Consider the following 19,876-nt stretch of genomic DNA (forward strand, 5'->3'; position numbering starts at 1 on the left):
CCTGGCGCAGTAGCTTTGCACAACTGCGTGGACTATCCAAGCACACCTCCCTCCTCAATCCAAATTTCCATTCATGCCTCACCCCACTTGGTATTCCCCCTAAACTCGAACAGCATTGCCGGGACTCTCCAACTGTATTCAGGGTGTATACGACCCGGGACATCCGGGAGATCTGGGAAAAACCCGGGAATTTTTTCGTCCGGGAGAAAACCGGGAATTTTTTAGAATTCTGGGAACTTTTCCTTGTCTTAGTTACCAGTTAATTTTTTGTGATTTTGACCGATAAGAACCAATACTATAATGAAGGATATTACTGTATCCCACTTTTGCATAATAATGTTGCAGCAAAAAAACATGAACGAGAGAAAAAAAACGAAAATAAAACTTAAGTCGCAAAGGAAATGCGCCATATACAACAACAAAACACAGTGCTCATACAAGCGTCTGCCAACCAAAGTGTGTCAAAGGCTGTGGGAAGAATATGCAGTGCTTCCTAACAACAAATTGCCTCCGATGAGCGTGACATGTCAGCTGTTTACATTTGATTCATTTGAGCAGTTGCGGGCGGGCTCTTGCGCATCCGCAGTTGAGTCGCCTATGAGTAGTACCTTCTCCCGTTTCTGACTACAGATGTGTGGCTGGGTGCCACTATCTAAATTGCTCCGGTTCGTAAATGTCGTAGATCCAGGGCTGATGCACAGAGCAGTCTGAGTTGTAGTGGGGAGTTGGTTAGTCTCCATGTGACCTGTGCTTACGTTTAGTGATTTTGCTGTTTCCTCTTCATTTATTGCTCTCACATTAAATGAAAACAAAATGGATTTCTGTGGCCGGGAGCTACCAAATGAATTAAAATACGTTCGCATAATTACGGAAGGCTAAAATATGTTGTTAGTTTCAGGTTTTATTTCCACCTTTCTGACAGTCAAGCATTAATCACCTTGCAGAATGATGAAGTTATTTTTGTCGGTTTGCTAAAGAGATTTGGCTTTTATTAATATTTTGCGCTGAGGCAGTCAATTTTTTTGAAACGAAGTGTTTAATTTCACACTGTTGGCTAGTTTACACTGTTCGCAGCATTTCAAGTGCACGTTTTCCATCTTCTAGCTTGTATGGCATTATGCCATAATAAAGAACCAAACATGAGACAATACAGTACTGGTACTCAAGAAAACTTACATCCGAATCTGGACATACGATTGTGCACTTTAAGCCGAGTTATGCATTTTAGTATAGTTCACGAAATTCCGATGCTCCTGAAGTATCCTTTGATGTCTTGTTTCTTTTACGACAAAATGAAAGATCTTTTAATATTTTACACGTACGAACTTACGGGCCTCCTGCGTCATCGTAGCTGCGCAGGCGCAGTGACATCTGTTATGTGGCGCTATCTGGCAACTGCTGAAACGAACCAATTTCTAATGCGAGAATGTACGATGAATTTCTCAAATCACAGAGCGTTTGACTCTTATTTAAAAATCAACTCTTTGAGGACGACCATCTAGAAGAATTTCGAGCCCATAAGATTAGACGTTTACGTTGTTATTAAAAATTTTAGTGGCACATTTGTGTGATGTATCTTAAAGTGTAACACGTGCAAAATGATCAGCATTATATGTGAAAGCTTAGCTTCTCTTGCAGCTTATGTCAGTTACTGATGGGAAAAATTTTTGTATACGAACTTAAGAGTTATAAAAGCTATTCTGTACAAATTTGTAAGGTATATGGTATTCAAATTCTCAGTAATTCTAATTGTAAAACATGCTATAAACACAGACACACCACCACCACCATCACCCAAATGCTTGTTAGAGCTATGAATTCATCTCCAGCATGTATAATTTTTGTGGTAAGACTGCTGTTGTGAGCAGGAAACATGCACACGCCCAACTATGTGCATGCATGCCCACCCCCACCCCATTCCTCGTTCTCTCTCTCTCTCTCTCTCTCTCTCTCTCTCTCTCTCTCTCACACACACACACACACACACACACACACACACACAAACTGCACACATGCATATGGGGAGAAGGGGGTTGGGGTTCTATAAAATGGAGCAAATCAATTATGGGATGTTACTTGTTTATGCTAATCTCATGCTTTCATATGTTTCATCGCCATGTTTTTCTCTGTTTGTTGGCGAAGTATCTTGATTTACTTACAGTTCAGGTGCTTGAATCTATGGAAAGCCGAATATGTTACAAGTAATATAAACTACTTCGTTTACGTGCTAGTTGATCATTGGTTTGGGAACCTGCACAATGACTTGTTGGGTAGGTAATCACTCAGAGTGTGCATTAATTTAACATCCTTTCCCCAACAGTAGGATTGTAATTTTAAGTGTTCTGTATTACAGATTTCTTTCTTGTTTCAGATGGAGAAACATGCGAAAGACCAGGCAGCTGTTGCAGCAGCCGAAGCTGCGGGGGCTCACTCGTCACCGCAGTAGCAACTATTGGCGTACTGCAGAAAAACACACACACACACACACACACACACACACACACACACACACACACACACACACACACACACACTTGTTTACCTGTTTCTGTGTTTTGAGTCCCTCCTCAGCTGGCACAAATCATTCTTTCATTTCTTTTGCATCATTTTGTGAACTGTTTTTTGTTTTTTCTTTACTGCCGAGGAACAGTGGAGAAGAAATGCCTTTCTCCCATGAATGATGTGTACAATCCGGTAAATGTATTACATTCAGTGTTCCCTACAATAAGCGTAAGCATTTTTGTCAAAAAGTGCAACTTGTTTATTGAATTTTACACTACTTTTACAGTGGCAAACATGTTTGAAAGTTGAATATTCAGTTTTTTACAATTTTTGAAATTGTCATATTGAAGAAGTCAGTTTACAGTTGTACACGGTGGACGCCAAATAGTATCTGAAAGTACCGAGTACCAAATGTATTTAGTTTCGAAATATATAATATATTGCTGTATGATCCTGTTATGTACTAAATTTGTTGTAGTTTTCTCATATAACATTCCATTAGTGAATGTACAGCAATACACCATTCTTGTTATGTTGTCTGGCTGCCTTTATTTTTTCTATCCCTCCCATTTTCCATGCCAGATTAAATCAGGCAGTTTAACAAACCATGTTGAACATTAATGACATAGAAAAGATTTTGATATGCAGTAGCTTTTCATACCAAATTCTTGTATTACACAAAAGTGCGTTTGTCTTTAAAAGCTTAAGACATTGATAATTTTACCTTGCTCAGGGAGAATGTACAGTATGGTGGAAAAGAGAGAAGAAAGAAACTGTGAATAGGGGTTTTTTAGTAAGAATTTTTTATGGTTAATAAATTTGAAAAGAAATGCACAATAATATTAGGGTATGTTTCTTTTGTTTTAATAACTCTAGAATTTGCAGAACTTCTATATGACTTGAAAGTAAATCACAGATTCGTGGGTCACCATAGATCAGTTACTGCTGCTATAATGGCAGTTTATCGAGATTTAAGTTAGTTTGAACATGGTGCTATAGTCGGCACATGAGCGATGGGACACAGAGTCTCCGAGGTAGCGATGAAGGGGGGCTTTCCTATATGATCATCTAGCGTGTGTATCGTGAGTATCAGGAATCTGGCAAAATATCAAATCTCCAACATTGCTGTGGCCAGAAAAAGATCTTACAAGAATGGTACCAATGAAAACTGAAGAGAAATGCTCAACGTGACTGAAGTGCAACCCGTCTTCAAATTGCTGCAGATTTCAGTGCTGCACCATCAACAAGTATCAGTGTGTGAACAATTCAACAAAACATCATCAATATGGGCTTTCGGAGTTGAAGGCCCGCTCATGTACCCTTAATCACTGCATGACACCCAGTTTTGTGCCTCACCAGAATCCATCAGCACTGACATTGGACTGTTGATGCCTGGAAACATGTTACTTGCTCGGATGAATCACATTTAAAATTGTATCGAGCAGATGGACCTGTACAGATATGAGACAGCCTCATGAATCCATGTACCCTGTATGTCAGCAGGGGACTGTTCAAGCCAGTGAAAGCTCTGTAATGGTGTGGGCCATGAGCAATTGGAGTGATATGGGACTCCTGATACGTCTAGATTCAACTCTGACATGTGACACGTACGTAAGCATCCTTTCTGATCACCTGCATCCATTCATGTCCATTGTGCATTTCGACGGACTTTGGCAATTCCAGCAGGACCAAGTGATACCTAACACATCCAGAATTGTTATAGAGTGGCTCCAGGAACACTGGTCTGAGTTTAAACACTTCCGCCGCTGGCCACCAAACTCCCCAGTCATGAACATTATTCAGCATATATGTGATGCATGGCAACATAATGTTCAGAAGACATCTCCCCCCCCCCCCCCCTTCATACTCTTACGGATTTATAGATGACCCTGCAGGATTAATGGCGTCAATTCCCTCCAGAACTACTTGAGACATTAGTCAAGTCCATGCCACGTTGTGTTGCGGCATTTCTGCATGCTCGCGGAGCCCTACACGATATTAGGCAGGTGTACCAGTTTCTTTGCCTCTTCAGTGTATAACCTGATAGAAAGAAGATAAAAAGTCTGAAGACCTCCTGCTTTTGACTTTCATAATCCACTATGGCACATGGATTGCAATCTTAATTGATTTGGGAGATGTGCTTAAATGGAGTGGGGATGAGGGACACTCAGATTATTACTACCTAGTTCATGGTGTGCTTGTGGCATAAGTGTGTGTGATCTATTCCAGATCTATTGGGTAAAAGAGTAATAGTAATTTACCAAGAATGTGGTTATTTCTACATTTGTATTTGCAATTAACTAATTGGTAGCAGTGTTCACTGATCAGGTTCATGCAAGAAGCAAGATATTCTCATTTTGCATTACGCCATAGATACCTCATTCCATTAGGCTATCACAGTAATGGTCATGAATGGGCTTGTTACACATTGTTAGTTTGTTGTAAATGTACTGATTACGTGAGCCAATAAATTACTATTACTCTTCCACCTAGAAGATTTGAGAGGGGATCACATATCATTATGTGTGCATTTGTAGTACAGATATTACACATCTTTAGACAGGAGGTTGCTATCAGATTGTTATTTAACTAGCACACACTAATTTCCAGGGAGTTTTTGAAAGGAATTGAAAAAAAAAAATCTTTTGTCTCTTAATAAAGTATTTAGTAATGTATATATTGGCAGAGAAGAATCTATGTTTCAGCTTCAGAAACAGGAACTGCTGCAATATATTTAAAACCATAGTTGAATTTTATACTTACATACTTCTGGAATTTTTATGTGGCTATAGAGATGTAGAGGCCACCTCAGTGGTTGAATGGCCAGCATAGGTGGCTGCCATGTGAAGACCCTGGGGTCGAGTCCTGGTAACGCTAAGGATTTTTCCGTGGTGAGAGGACTGGTGTAAGTGCGCTCAACCTCATGGAGCTAGTTGGAGATGGTAGTTCATGGCTGGAGATGCAACCCTCAGTGTTAGTTAAGGCCTGAAGATGCTGCACTGAAGCACTGAAACTAATAGCCGTATAATAAATAACATTGTAAGGACAGCTATAGGTGTTCTGTTTTCTTACATAAGGGGTAAGGGCCCCAAAGTCTGCAAAGCCAGCCCAACACGTGGCCGAGCAGTGTGCTGACCACGTACCTCCGCATACCGCATCGCCATGATGCTGAATGGTGAGGCCAGGACAAGGAGCTCTGTACGGAGATGTAGCAAAGCTGATCTCTTTAACGTAAAATTATGTTGTGACAGCTTATCAAATAGTAAGGCCAATTCAAGAAGCTTCAATAGAGTCGAATGAGTGTTGGAATGTTTCTTCAGACAATAGTTCAAAATGTGACTTGCTGACGTAGCTTTCTTGAATTTAAAATTTTGAGGATAAATGGAATTAGAATTGTTTTGTATGGGAGTTGTTGTTATTTGAAAGAGGAATTGGAATATGTTCCAAAATTTAGATTAATGAAGGTGTGCAAGTACAGAAGGACATTAGGAACGGTTGCAGTAATAGTACATATTAGACATTTAAATATTTTGCCGTCTGTTAACCCTTTGTAAGTTTTTCTATGGTTCTTAGAGAGAAAACTGTATGCTTTGACACTGAGTTTCAGTAATATATTACTTCTTCTTGTCTTGAAGTTGTGCTTCAGTATTGACTTTATGAACTGCACATTGAAACCTGTACAGTGATAGTCATTGTGAAGAGCATGAGGGAGGACACTTTTGTAGTGTGAAATGGGCTTTGAGGTTGTGCTTAAATTAAAAATGTGTATGTGTAAAACAAGTGAAGGCAGCTACTTGCCTGTAGTGGACTGCTGTGTCAAGAACAGAATCTTGTAACGGGAAGTGGTATTTACACTAGCTTTTGAGCTCTTGTTCTTTATCTTGTAAAAGTACAGACATTCACATACACAACCACACCGGCATAAAAACACACACACACACACACACACACACACACACACACGCCTGCAATGGTGTGTGTGTGTGTGTGTGTGTTTTATTACTAGAACAAGATCAAGAACTTGGAAGTTAGTATACACACTGTCTTGTGTTACGTATTTCTGTGCTCCACAAATCAGTCTGCTATGGATGAGTTTGCTTATTCCTTATTTTATGTTTTGTTTCATCCAGGAATTTCCATTATTTTTAATACCAAGTTTTTAAATTTCCGATTTAAAATGTTATTTGAGTACTGCCTGAGCTGTGTTGAGATGAAAGCTGAGCTTGAATAATCTTTATGTTGGCAGAATGAATCCCTCAGAGACTGAAATGAAAGAGAGCTTTGTATCCATTACAAACCATACCTGTTGAAGTTTCTAAAAATATTTCATAACGTTTCATTTGACCTTAAAGAAGCATCCCACAGTGTGGAAGAGTTCTTAAAGCATACTTCACTACTGATTGTGATTGAAGGTTGAGTATCCATGTGGTATGAGGGTATCAGACTCGTTGTTTTTGGAAAATGTACTCACTGATGGTAACGTAATGACTGGTTAATTGAGCTCTTATGCCACAGCATCATTGGAAGAAATACAAGGTAAGGAAGACAATTTGTGTGTTTGATTAACTTGGAAAGCTGTTTTTCTTATCCTACATCTAGATGTAGACAAAAATAAAGAAACTTTCAATTTTTTGTCTGCTCTATGCTATATCATGGTTAGTAGCACTGTTACAGATTTGGTACAAAGATTAGGTCTCAGCAGTATTAACAATGGAAAATGAGGTGTCAGATTCATCACCACTTTAACTCCTCTGCCAGGTTTACAAATTATAGAAGAGGTTGATCTGTTGTTGTATCTCTAAACATGATGAGCAGACTATTATAAAGTAATAGTATAGGTTTCGTCAAGGGAGATTCTGTTTGTGTCATATCATTGAGCTGACCCAGGGTGTTGGATAAACTTGAAACAGGCTATAATATGCTAGTGATCAAAGGGCAGTGTGTGACACATTCAGCCATAGAACGTTAGTTAGAAAATACTGTACCACAAGAAAGAAACTGTAAATTAAGTGATTCTGCATCACATGGTACAAAAAAGGAGGCAATGCATATACCGGAAAAATGACTTTTCCCAGAGAAGTGTGCTGTGTGCTGGCACTGTACTTGTACAACGTGGAAATGGATAACCAACCAGTTAGACACAATATAAGAATTTAGATTGATATAGATGATGCAGGACTTGCTGTCAAAGCTGAAACTTTTTAAGTGAAATTGAAGCAGTAAACAGTACTAGAAGTCAAGCCAAACTGAGGTGGAACTTTATCAAAAGTGAAGAGTATTGCTGATATAAGCAAACTAATAAAATCTCTAGAAAACTGAATTGAAAAAGTAAGTAATTTTAACCTTTGCATTAATTAAGACCATTAAATCTTTAAATAAGTTAATTTTTAAGCTGTTCAAAATCAAAGAAGAATCAGACGTCAGTATTTTCTTGCTTTACTTGTAAATCAGAAGGTGTTGAGCATGAAGGTAGGATGTTATATCCTGGATAGTCATTTTCAGAAGTGAAGATTGATGAAGTCTGCAGTGTATTATCTGTAAATAATGGGATGAAAAATAAAATGTGTACTGAAATTTATCCATTAGCTAATTTAATTAACTTGTGTAGAAGACTGGATGATGATGATGTAGATGATGATGACAATGACAATGACAATGACGATGATGATGATGATGACGATGATGTAGAACCTTAAGTGTGTTCTCCAAAAGAGTAATGATAAACATTGAAGAGATAAAAATTGAAGATTCTAACTAAAAAAAAGGGGGGGGATCAAAGTGAAGCATAATTCTGACAACATTCACTTGATCAATGTAAATTTTCCCTGCCATTTTTTGACACTTAAGTCATTTAGTGATACCAGTGGATACTGACTTAGAAGGTGAATCTCAGACTTAAGGAGACAGGATTTGTGACCAATTGCAAATACTTGTTTTTGCAAAAAAATTAACACCTTGGCAAGATTTTGTATTCAACTTGATAAAGGGCTTATGAGGGGAGGGGGGGGGGGGGGAGGGTAGTCATAAAGTTGTAATTAGCTTCTATTATCCCCTCCTCCCCCTCTGGGCACACGCACATGCGCGCACGTCACTCACTCACTCACTTACTTTCAAAACCCATGAGACTTGGCGGAGGTATTGGTTCATATTTAGAAATTCATTTTTCAGTGTGGCATATTTCTCCTAAAGGTGAATGATTCGGTGGAGACCTCGGTTGTAGAAGGCAGCACTTTGGCCTCTCAGGAGATGTTCCGCCTTGAAAATAACCATTGTTCCTATGAAAATCCCCCCCCCCCTCCCCCGCCCATGAACCATGGACCTCTAGATACTCCATGCTTACAGGTAATACACTTTTTAAACTCCTCTCTGTCGAACACCAGCATCTCGTCAGTAGAGGTGAAATAGTCCCCCATTCGGATCTCCGGGCGGGGACTTCTCAAGAGGACGTCGTTATCAGGAGAAAGAAAAGTGGCATTCTACGTATCAGAGCGTGGAATGTCAGATCGCTTAATCAGGCAGGTAGGTTAGAAAATTTAAAAAGGGAAGTGAATAGGTTAAAGTTAGATATAGTGGGAATTAGTGAAGTTCGGTGGCAGGAGGAACAAGACTTTTGGTCAGGTGAATACAGGGTTATAAATACAAAATCCAATAGGGGTAATGCAGGAGTAGGTTTAATAATGAATAGGAATGAGGGTAAGCTACTACAAACAGCACAGTGAACGCATTATTGTGGCCAAGATAGATACAAAGCCCACACCTACCACAATAGTACAAGTTTATATGCCAACTAGCTCTGCAGATGACGAAGAAATTGATGAAATGTATGAAGAGATAAAAGAAATTATTCAGATAGTGAAGGGAGATGAAAATTTAATAGTCATGGTTGACTGGAATTCGTTGTAGGAGAAGGGAGAGAAGGAAATATAGTAGGTGAATATGGATTGGGGCTAAGAAATGAAAGAGGAAGCCGCTTGGTAGAATGAGCATAACTTAATCATAGCTAACACTTAGTTCAAGAATCATAAAAGAAGGTTGTATACATGGAAGAAGCCTGGAGATACTGGAAGGTATCAGATAGATTATATAATAAGACAGAGATTCAGGAACCAGGTTTTAAATTGTAAGACATTTCCAGGGCCAGATGTGGACTCTGACCCCAATCTATTGGTTCTGAACTGTAGGTTAAAACTGAAGAAACTGCAAAAAAGGTGGGAATTTGAGGAGATGGACCTGGATAAACTGACAGAATCAGAGGTTGTAGAGAGTTTCAGGGAGAGCATTAGGGAACGATTGACAAGAATGGGGAAAGAAATACAGGAGGAGAAGAATGGGTAGCTTTGAGGGATGAAATAGTGAAGGCAGCAGAGGATCAAGTAGGTAAAAAGAAGAGGGCTAGTAGAAATCCTTGGGTAACAGAAGAAATATTAAATTTAATGGATGAAAGGAGAAAATATAAAAATGCAGTAAATGAAGCAGGCAAAAAGGAATAAATGTCTCAAAAATGAGATCGACAGGAAGTGCAAAATGGCTAACAGGGATGGATAGAGGACAAATGTAAGGATGTAGAGGCATATATCACTAGGGGTGAGATAGATACTGCCCACAGGGAAACCTATGAGGGTGTATTATTGTTGTATGCTTTCAGCAGCTCAGCATGGATTATTGCAGCTTTGTTCCATTTCAAATGCAGGAAACAAAGTAACACTTTGACAGTGGACTGCACCATATTGTTTTATGTCACTAGTGGTGTGATGAAGTATTATGACTGGAAGATTTCTGTGTGTACCATGGAAAAAAGAAAAAGGCACTACAGGAACATTTCATTTAGTAAGCATTAGAGAATCGTGGATGTGCTCCTCAAACACCAATGAAAGGGACTACAAGAGAAGGTTTGTGCATCAGGGAGAAATTTTCTTTTTATGTTCTGAAAGTGAACATTGCAAGAAGAGTGAGGTAACATAATGCATGTCTCAAAATGATTTACAGGACAACTGGAGAAATTAGAGCTCATACATAGTCCTCTAAGCAGTCATTCTTTCCTTGCAGTGTTCGTTGTTCGAACAGGAAAGGGAGTAAAGGATAGAGGTTTCCAAAGTTCCCTCCTCCATACACTGTAAGCTGGCTTGCGGAATGTGTATGTATCTCCTTGGGATGTATACCGTAAAAGAGTTATGCACAAGTTTAAGTGGTTGTGGCCTTGCAGAATAAAATGCCTGCTACACCTAAAAATTAATAAATTCTTTGACTGATAGTGTTTTCTTCCATCTATGTCCGTGGTTCCTAATCCTGTTTGCTTTCTTGCTTATGCTATCATTACTATTATAATGGAAATTAGTGGATAATCTACTTGAATGTGAACATTTTGTGACAAATGAAATTAGTAGTCTTAAGGCTTTTGTGATAATGTAATCTTGTCCACAATCATTCACAAGCTGTAAATATGCCATGATGATGGCTATTACTAGTGAATTTTCCAAAATGTTTGCCTATAGAATTTGCTACTTCCCAAAAATACCAACTGCTATAACTGGAAGGACAGTTAAAGAAATGTAAAGGATAAAAATAGCCAGCGATGTTTTTGGTGAACTGAATGAAGTCTTCGAAACATACCTTACAATGTGTGTGGAACTGAAAGTTTCACTATCAGTCGGTATTACTAATTTTTTCTTATATCAGCGAGACATGGACTTCAAATAAACTTGAAAACCATTCAAAAATGTATATGGATCAGCAGGCAATGGTGAGACGTGTGCTGTTAGCTACTAGAAGAAACAAAAAAATAAATAAGGGAGAGATTTGAATTTAAGACTTATTTATGATTGTAATGAAAATGAAAGGGATGTGAGCAAGACAATTAGTCAGGTGATGAGCTGAGGAAGTTCTTTGCTGAATTCCAAGAGATAAGAAATGACTGGGACAACAGCACTATGGAAGATGTATAGATCACAGTAAAAAAAATATACAAGGACACCATGGGTGCATATCAGTGAAGTTTGGAAAAGTCTAGTAGAGTCAGTTACGTAGCAGTGGAGGTCATGTATATGTTTATTGGCAGGTCTAATAAATATTTGTCATTACAGAAAGACTGGATTTTAAAAATAATTTAAAGTGATGACTAAACCACGATGAAGCTATTTTTCTCTTTACCCTTCAGAAATTTTCATTTGACCCACAATGAGTAATTAGCCCCAGGTTGGTAACCACTACTCTAAGTGATTTTTGCACTGTCATTCTTGTGTTCTGTGGTTTCTGAACTGGCCATTCTTTCACTGACTGCTGTGATGACAGTTGTTTGTGATATTCACTGAGAATGTCCAACAGTTGCTTTGTACAGCACACTTTATTGATTGTTGATCCTTATTGGCAAAATTCTTAGCCCTACCACAGTGACAATTAGGTCTGGATACTCCCGTAACATTAACATTGCTGAAATGGATAAGAGTATGTTGAATTGTGTTGATATCTGTAAGAGAGTTTATGAACTTTGAACTGCTGCAGTCCTGGCTCACTTGAAATCAACTGGAGCCCAGTAATCCTGTTTAAATTCTCCTGTTCTCTTGACCACTGCAGATAGAAAACTTACTACATCTCTGTCAACACCATGACCAATTGGCATCACCATTTTTTCTTTGTGCTGTGTCCTTCCTAATTCAGCTGGGCATGATGGCCTAAATATTAATGTTTTGAAATCCTGTAGCCAAAATGTCTCTGTACCTCTGTCTGTGGCAGTCAAAAATATAATAGAATCAGGTGCCTTTCCAGACAGACTAAAAATAGCACAGGTAACACCCATTTTTAAGAAAGGTGACAACAACAAAATAGAAAACTACAGACGAGTCTCAATCCTTCCTGTCTTTTCCAAAATATTTGAAAAGTTGTATACAACAGGATTATACATTTTCTTAACAAACACAACCTGATGTTTGAAAATCAAAATGGATTCCTAAAAGGTAAATCAACTAGCACTGCAGCTGCTCAACTAATTGAAGATGTGTTAGGGGGTATAAAAAGCAAGGAACATGTGGCAGGTGTATAACTAGACCTGGAAAAAGCCTTTGATTGTGTGAATGTTGACATCCTATGAGACAAGCTATGGAACATGGGCATTAGAGGCTCTGCTTATGACCTAATAAAGTGCTATATGAGCAATAGAAAGCAGTTTGTTCTTCTTAAAATGGAAAGTGGTGTCTACAAATCAGATATCACTTGCTTAAAATATGGTGTGCCCCAGGGCACGGTGTTGGGCACCCTTCTGTTCTTGATCTATGTAAATAATATTAAATACTGTACTATAAATTCCAAAATTGTTCTGTATGCCAATGACACGTCCATTGTGTGTAAAAAGCAATCATGTAATGAACTAGAGGCTGAGTGTAATAATGTGACAAAACAAATTGTTCAGTTTTTTAATGAAAGCCACTTAAATGTAAGCACCAGTTAAACATGTTTGATGGAGTTTAACAAAAGTAGTTTGAATAATTAAATTAAATTATATATTGGCAACGAGTTGGTAAAGAAAGAGTCTAGTGTAAAATTCCTTGGCATAACAATCCAAAACAACCTGAAATGGGACACACATATTGACTCCCTAGCAACTAAGTTGTCAAAAAATATATTTGAAATCAGCACTATTAGTAAGTTCTGTAAAGCACTGTAGTCCTAAAGACTGCATACTATGCTCTTCTCTCCTCTCAAACAACTTGAACTACAGTATAGAAATTGGGGTGGGGGGGCAACAACCAAAACTAATCTAGATAAGCTACTCATTCTTCAAAAAGGGGGTGTGAGAATAATCTGTGGAGCAAAATATAGGGAATCTTGTTGCAACTTGTTTCCAAAAACATAGGTGTTAACTGTTATAAACACATACATTCTAAAAGCCATATTGCTTGTAAAAAGATTGCACCCAAACACTTATTCAGATTTCCACCAGTACAATACTAGAAATAAAGAAAGATTTTACATTGGCAGCCACAGAACAGCACTTTACGAAAAGGGGCCTCAGTACGCAGGTATAAAACTAGCTAATGCACTGCCTAGTGGAATCATGGCTCTTCCTACAATTAAACTGAAACATCAGCTTAAGAAATTTTTAGTAAAACACCCTTTCTACATATTAGAGGAGTACCATACTTATATGAAGAACAACAAATGCTTTGTGAAATTATATGAATAGAAATCAGTAAACATCGTATTGTAATTTTGTTGTAAATTAATGACATATTCAGAAGAATGTGTCTTGCGTATTGTACAAATAACTTTAATCATTACTGTTTCTTTGTACATGTGCAGTGTACCATTCGTTGTTGAATAAAGCTATTATTATTATTATTATTATTATTATTATTATTATTACTATTACTGACTGACTTGATGTTTTGTTGCTGATGCACTAGATGCTCACAATAGGTTGAAAATAACCTGCCCTCACAAGTAGTAGCAGTAGCAGCAGCAGTAGTGTATTTGTCCAAGAAGTATATGTCACATCTGTCACATCAGAAACACAATCATACCCAAATCCGAAGGGAGGATCATCAATGAAGTACAGCACTTAACAACTGAAAGCACCAACACACAGGCAGAACAGAACTGACCTCCTGGATGGAGAGTACAGCTATTTACTTAGATGTCAACTATTACAGATCATATTTATAAACGCCGAATATTCCAGAATATACAAACATAAAATATTTCAAGAACGTCCCAGAACTGATAAATACTAAACGACAAATAACTACTAGTGATCAGGTTTGAATTGGCAATGTATCGGTGCCAAGCAGTGGTTATAACATCTGTGCTACTCTGCGTGCACCATTGCTTGTGTTATTGTCCCCTCTCTTGGAGAAACAGTGACATGCTGAAATTCTCATTGTAGCCAACTACAGCTCCCTGGATTTAGGTCTTGACAGTAGTTTTCTGTATGGTGGCTGTTCATATCGTTCCATCTTCTTCAGTATGACTAGCATTGAAGGTATCTCCTCATGCCGGAGCTTTGCAATTATTGAGTGTGTCTTCAGTTTCTTTGAACTTCCCATCATCAATGTGCGTCTCTAGACTGCAGCAGGACTTCTGCGGAGGACATGGACAACATCTGTGTTTTTGGCTTTCTGATGAAGGATCATAATTCTCAACATCATATGCAATAAAGGATATAAAATGGTCCAAAGTAGTAAGTTTTTGTGTAGTCCTACTTTTCTTAAGGGCATACAAATTTATACAAAGTCTCCTAGACTGTATCTCACTGGTCAGTGCTTGGCTTTGTAGCAGTCTTAGTCCTTCTACTGGGCATCCAGAGTGTGGTATGTGAGCAAGGTGTCTTGCATATTTGGTCCTGGCGATGAAGTCTTTCACATAATCAGCACAAGTATCGTCTGGTTGAAGTGGGAACAGTGTATTGGAGTGTAACAGCCAAGTCTGTAACTGGACTGAGCCAGAGTGAGCTGTCACCGTATGGACCTGCTGTGCAGGGCCACAAGCTGCAATGCCAAAGTCTAAGTGACCCTGCCACTGAAGATGGAGACGCTCGATCACCATCACTCCTTGATAATGTTCTGTGGTCGCACTTCTTGCGCATCAGCTGTACATACATTAAAGCACAGCCCTCACAGAGGGAAGTTCTTTTCTTAAATAGTACATAAACAGAGTTTTTACATGCACATCTTTTGTCAGCTTGAGAGGAAGAAGTGTAACATGTTGTTCTGAATGATCAACATGTCCCACTGCAGAATCCATTTTCATTTCGTTTTCACAACTGTGGAACAGAAAATGTGAAGCTTGTCATGTCTTGCTTCGCTATCTTGTAACCCAGTCCCCCTGTTCAATATCAGTATACATTGAGAGCATATGTACCAGAATCTTCTTAAGGTGTTCTGTGAGGCTATTCGTCTACAACTGGCAGGCAATTGTCATCGTGTCGGTGATGCCACAGTGTGAAATTATGTCTGCTACTAGTCTCACCTGGAAAACTTTTCCATTATCAGAGATCATTGCATGAGATGTTCTGTACTTCAAGATGATATCTTCTGCAAAAAACTTTGAAATTTCTTTAGTTTTGGCAGTTAACACAGCTTCAATGCCAGCATAGCAGGTGGGGTAGTCAGTGCAGACTATTATTCACTGGTTTCCATTTGTCAGCTGTGCAAACCTCCCCAAGAGGTCTATATCAGTTCAGTGTAAAGGCGCTGCTGCAGGTAGGATTGGTACTAGATGCCCCGGAGGTAATTGGAGCATATGGTTCTGATGTTGGCATTTCTTACGGTGACCACATAGTGTCTTAACAGATCATTAGAGAACTTGCATCTGATTGGTTCTAGAGTTTTCACAAATCCCAGGTGACCAAATGGTGGAATGTTGTGGAAAACCTTCAAGATAGATGGGATGGGATGACAAGCAATGACTTTTGCCCCGTTGGATCATAGTTCCTCTTATACATTGCTCTGTTAATTAACTGGAGTTCTCCTTTGGTCAGTTCCTCGTTCTTCAAGGGTTCTATGGTTTTACAGCAATGCTGGACCTTCCGTCTTTTCAGCAACAATGTCATGTAATATAGCAATAACTGAGATTTCATACACATTGCTATGTTCTGCAAAAGGCTAAAAGGATCTGGTCGTAAATTAAACCGAAATAAACACATCTCTCATGCATTGTTCGTGTACATAAGGAGGCTAGGCCAAGTGCCTGTTTGTTTACATAAGGAGAACAATGGACCCACTAAGATAGTATGCCTGTAAATATAATATACTTGCTGCTTTTCAAAGACTGTAAAATTTAAACAGGTTTGTGTACACAGGTGTGATTTGAACTTACATACCTGGTAACATAATTTTCTGGAAAATATATTTAGCTTCCACACATATAAATTGCTGAATGAGTATTTAATAAATGCTAGATTCAAATCATTTGTAATTAATGGGCATTATTATCACACCTTTTCAGTAAAATGAATGCAATAAGTTGCTAAAATTTGGCAATGTTCCTTTCTTCTTCACATATCCCTAAGAGAACAGTTATGCTCAACTTTGTACGTCCAACAATACATCAGCTTAATTAGTTTTATGTTAACTGTGTCTGGTTGAACATAGTCCACAGCAGTATAATAGTCAGTTTTAAATTATGGGAAGACTGGTTTTGCTTATAAGAATGAGTGGATAGTTCAGTCAACTGAAACACTACAGTTGGTTCCGGTTGAAAAAATGAATACATAGAAAAACCACAGACTGGTTACACTTGAAAAGAATGAATGAGTAATTCAGTCAATAAGCGAAATGACAACATACTTAATCGACTATTTTCATTTGATTGTCACCATCCCTACAATTGACATCAGCTGCTACATAAAAGCTTCACTAGACTTTTCCATGCATTGTGGTCTTCAACAGTACATACACATACCATGGCCTATTTTTTAATGTTACCCACCCAATTTCCATAGGTCATTGTGTTGATCAGTTCTTGTCTTCTGAAATCCACTAAAGAACTTCTATGGTCCATCCACTACCAATTTGCCTTTTCTAAATACGTGCCACCTCCACTTTATTTTCATTAGGATCATAGTTACATCTTCCACTTCAATCTGCTGGTCCATGTGTTTGTAACCCTGTTTCTCCTTGTAGCGAACAGCAATCTTATTGTTTGCGGAGTAACCCTATGTTTTTGTATGGTACTTCTGCTGTAAAGCTCGATATCTCATTGTAATAAGTCAAAGCCAGCATTTTGCGTTTATTGTAAACTTTCCTTTACAGGCCCATCAGAAGCTAAGTTTTGAGAAATCCTATTTACACTGCTGGCCGTTAAAATTGCTACACCAAGAATAAATGCAAATGATAAACGGGTATTCATTGGACAAATATATTATACTAGAACGGACATGTGATTACATTTTCACGCAATTTGGGTGCATAGATCCTGAGAAATCAGTACCCAGAACAACCACCTCTGGCCGTAATAACGGCCTTGATACGCCTGGGCATTGAGTCAAACAGAGCTTGGATGGTGTGTACAGGTACAGCTGTCCATGCAGCTTCAACACAGTACCACAGTTCTCAAGAGTAGTGACTGGCGTATTGCGACGAGCCAATTGCTCGACCACCATTGACCAGCCATTTTCAATTGGTGAGAGATCTGGAGAATGTGCTGGCCAGGGCAGCAGTTGAACATCTTCTGTATCCAGATAGGCCCCTACAGAACCTGCAACATGCGGTCGTGCATTATCCTGCTGAAATGTAGGGTAGAGCCACGGGTCGTAACACATCTGAAATGTAACGTCCACTGTTCAAAGTGCTGTCAATGCAAACAAGAGATGACGGAGACCTGTAACCAAAGGCACCCCATACCATCACGCCGGGTGATACGCCAGTATGGTGATGACGAATACATGCTACCAATGTGCGTTCACCACGATGTCGCCAAACACAGATGCGACCATCATGATGTTGTAAACAGAACCTGGATTCATCCAAAAAAATGATGTTTTGCCATTCGTGCACCCAGGTTCGTCGTTGAGTGCACCATATCATGCGCTCCTGTCTGTGATGCAGCGTCAAGGGTAGTCACAGCCATGGTCTCTGAGCTGATAGTCCATGCTGCTGCAAACATCGTCGTACTGTTGGTGCAGATGGTTGTTGTCTTGCAAACGTCCCCATCTGTGGACTCAGGGATCGAGACGTGGCTGCACGATCTGTTACAGCCATGCGGATAAGATGCTTGTCATCTCGACTGCTAGTGATACGAGGCCGTTTAGATCCAGCACAGCGTTCCGTATTACCCTCCTGAACCCACTGATTCCATATTCTGCTAACAGTCATTGGATCTCAACCAACGCGAACAGCAATGTCGCGATACGATAAACCGCAATCGCAATAGGCTACAATCCAACATTTATCGAAGTCGGAAACGTGATGGTATGCATTGACCTTCCTTACACGAAGCGTCATAACAACTTTTCAACAGGTAATGCCGGTCACCTGCTGTTTGTGCATGAGAAATCGGTTGGAAACTTTCCTCATGTCAGCATGTTGTAGTTGTCACCACCGGCACCAACCTTGTGTGAATGCTCTGAGAAGCTAATCATTTGCATATCACAGCATATTCTTCCTATCGGTTAAATTTCGCGTCTGTAGCATGTCATCTTCGTGGTGTAGCAATTTTAATGGCCAGTAGTGTAGTTAAATATTTATTTTTATTTATTTATTTATTTATTTCTTGTTCCGTAGATCCAGTTAGTGAGTCAATCACAAGGATATGGAACGTGTCAAATTGTACAGGTTTCAATTTAAACTTACAATAAATACAAGGGCAATTCAATGGCAAATTGTACATAGTTTAAGTAAGACATACTATAAATACAGTAACAGATACAATGTCAGCTAGATAACATAACTACCATTTGACAGAAAAAGGAGTTTCAAATAAAGGTTAAAGATAAGAGCACAAAGTTAAATCAGATATTAGGCCTACAAGAGTAAATACATGTACAGCCAATCTGTTGTTACAAAAAGTGCGCTAATGACCAAATGCCCAATAAAATCAATTGAACTAATTCTAGACACAATAAGTTTAGTGCTGGTATACATTTTCTTTCAGGTATTCATCCACAGTATAATAAGATTTCTCTGTCAGGTAATCATTGAGAAGTTGTTTAAATTTTGGCAGTTCTGTATGAACACATTTGATATGTAGTGGTAGAGCATTGAACAGCTTAATGCTGGAGTAGTAAACTCCTTTTTGTACCAGAGTGAGACGTTTCATTTCTAAATGTAGATTGTTTTTGTTTCTGGTGTTATAACCATGGAATTTACTGTTGTCTTGGTAGATGGAATAATTTTTGCACACAAAGGTCAGCAAGGAAAAAATATACTGTGAGGCAGTTGTTAGGATACCTATCTTCCGAAACTAGTGCCTGCAAGAGTGTCTTTGATGGACCCCACACATTATTCTGATTGCTTTTTTTTGCAAGTGGTTGGTTCCCCCAGAATATGATAGCATATGACATCAATGAGTGGAAGTAGCCAAAGTAGGCAACCTTAATAGTGTCAACTTCAGCCACTGAAGAAATTACCCGTAATGCAAATGTTGCCGAGCTAAGTTTTTTACATAGATGAAGAATGTGAACTGGCCAATTACATTTACTGTCTATGTAAGCACCCAGGAATTTTGTGTCTTCAACTTTCTGTATTGGTTGATCTCTACATTTTATGTTAATTTCATCGGGATTACTTTGTGATGTATGGAACCTCATATAATGAGTTTTATCTGCATTGAGCGAGAGACCATGTGAGGAGAACCAATTTAAGATGTCATTAAAAACAGTATTTGTAGTTTTTTCAAGATCATGATCAATCAAATCGTCAATTAGAATTGTGGTATCATCGGCAAA

At 38.7% G+C, this 19,876-nt stretch overlaps 1 protein-coding gene across 1 annotated transcript in view; it reads left to right on the top strand.

Annotated features, from left to right (window-relative positions):
* The window catches only part of LOC126473957 (protein LSM12 homolog), a 37,943-nt gene extending 34,902 nt beyond the window's left edge, over positions 1 to 3,041 (top strand). Inside the window, exon 5 of the mRNA XM_050101327.1 lies at positions 2,372 to 3,041. Within this exon, the coding sequence (XP_049957284.1) occupies positions 2,372 to 2,446 (75 nt within the window). The 3' untranslated portion in view covers positions 2,447 to 3,041. The remainder of the gene's footprint in view (positions 1 to 2,371) is intronic.
* The last annotated feature ends 16,835 nt before the right edge of the window (positions 3,042 to 19,876 follow it).

Source organism: Schistocerca serialis, chromosome 4 (assembly GCF_023864345.2).
Source record: "Schistocerca serialis cubense isolate TAMUIC-IGC-003099 chromosome 4, iqSchSeri2.2, whole genome shotgun sequence".
NCBI classification, from domain to species: domain Eukaryota; kingdom Metazoa; phylum Arthropoda; class Insecta; order Orthoptera; family Acrididae; genus Schistocerca; species Schistocerca serialis.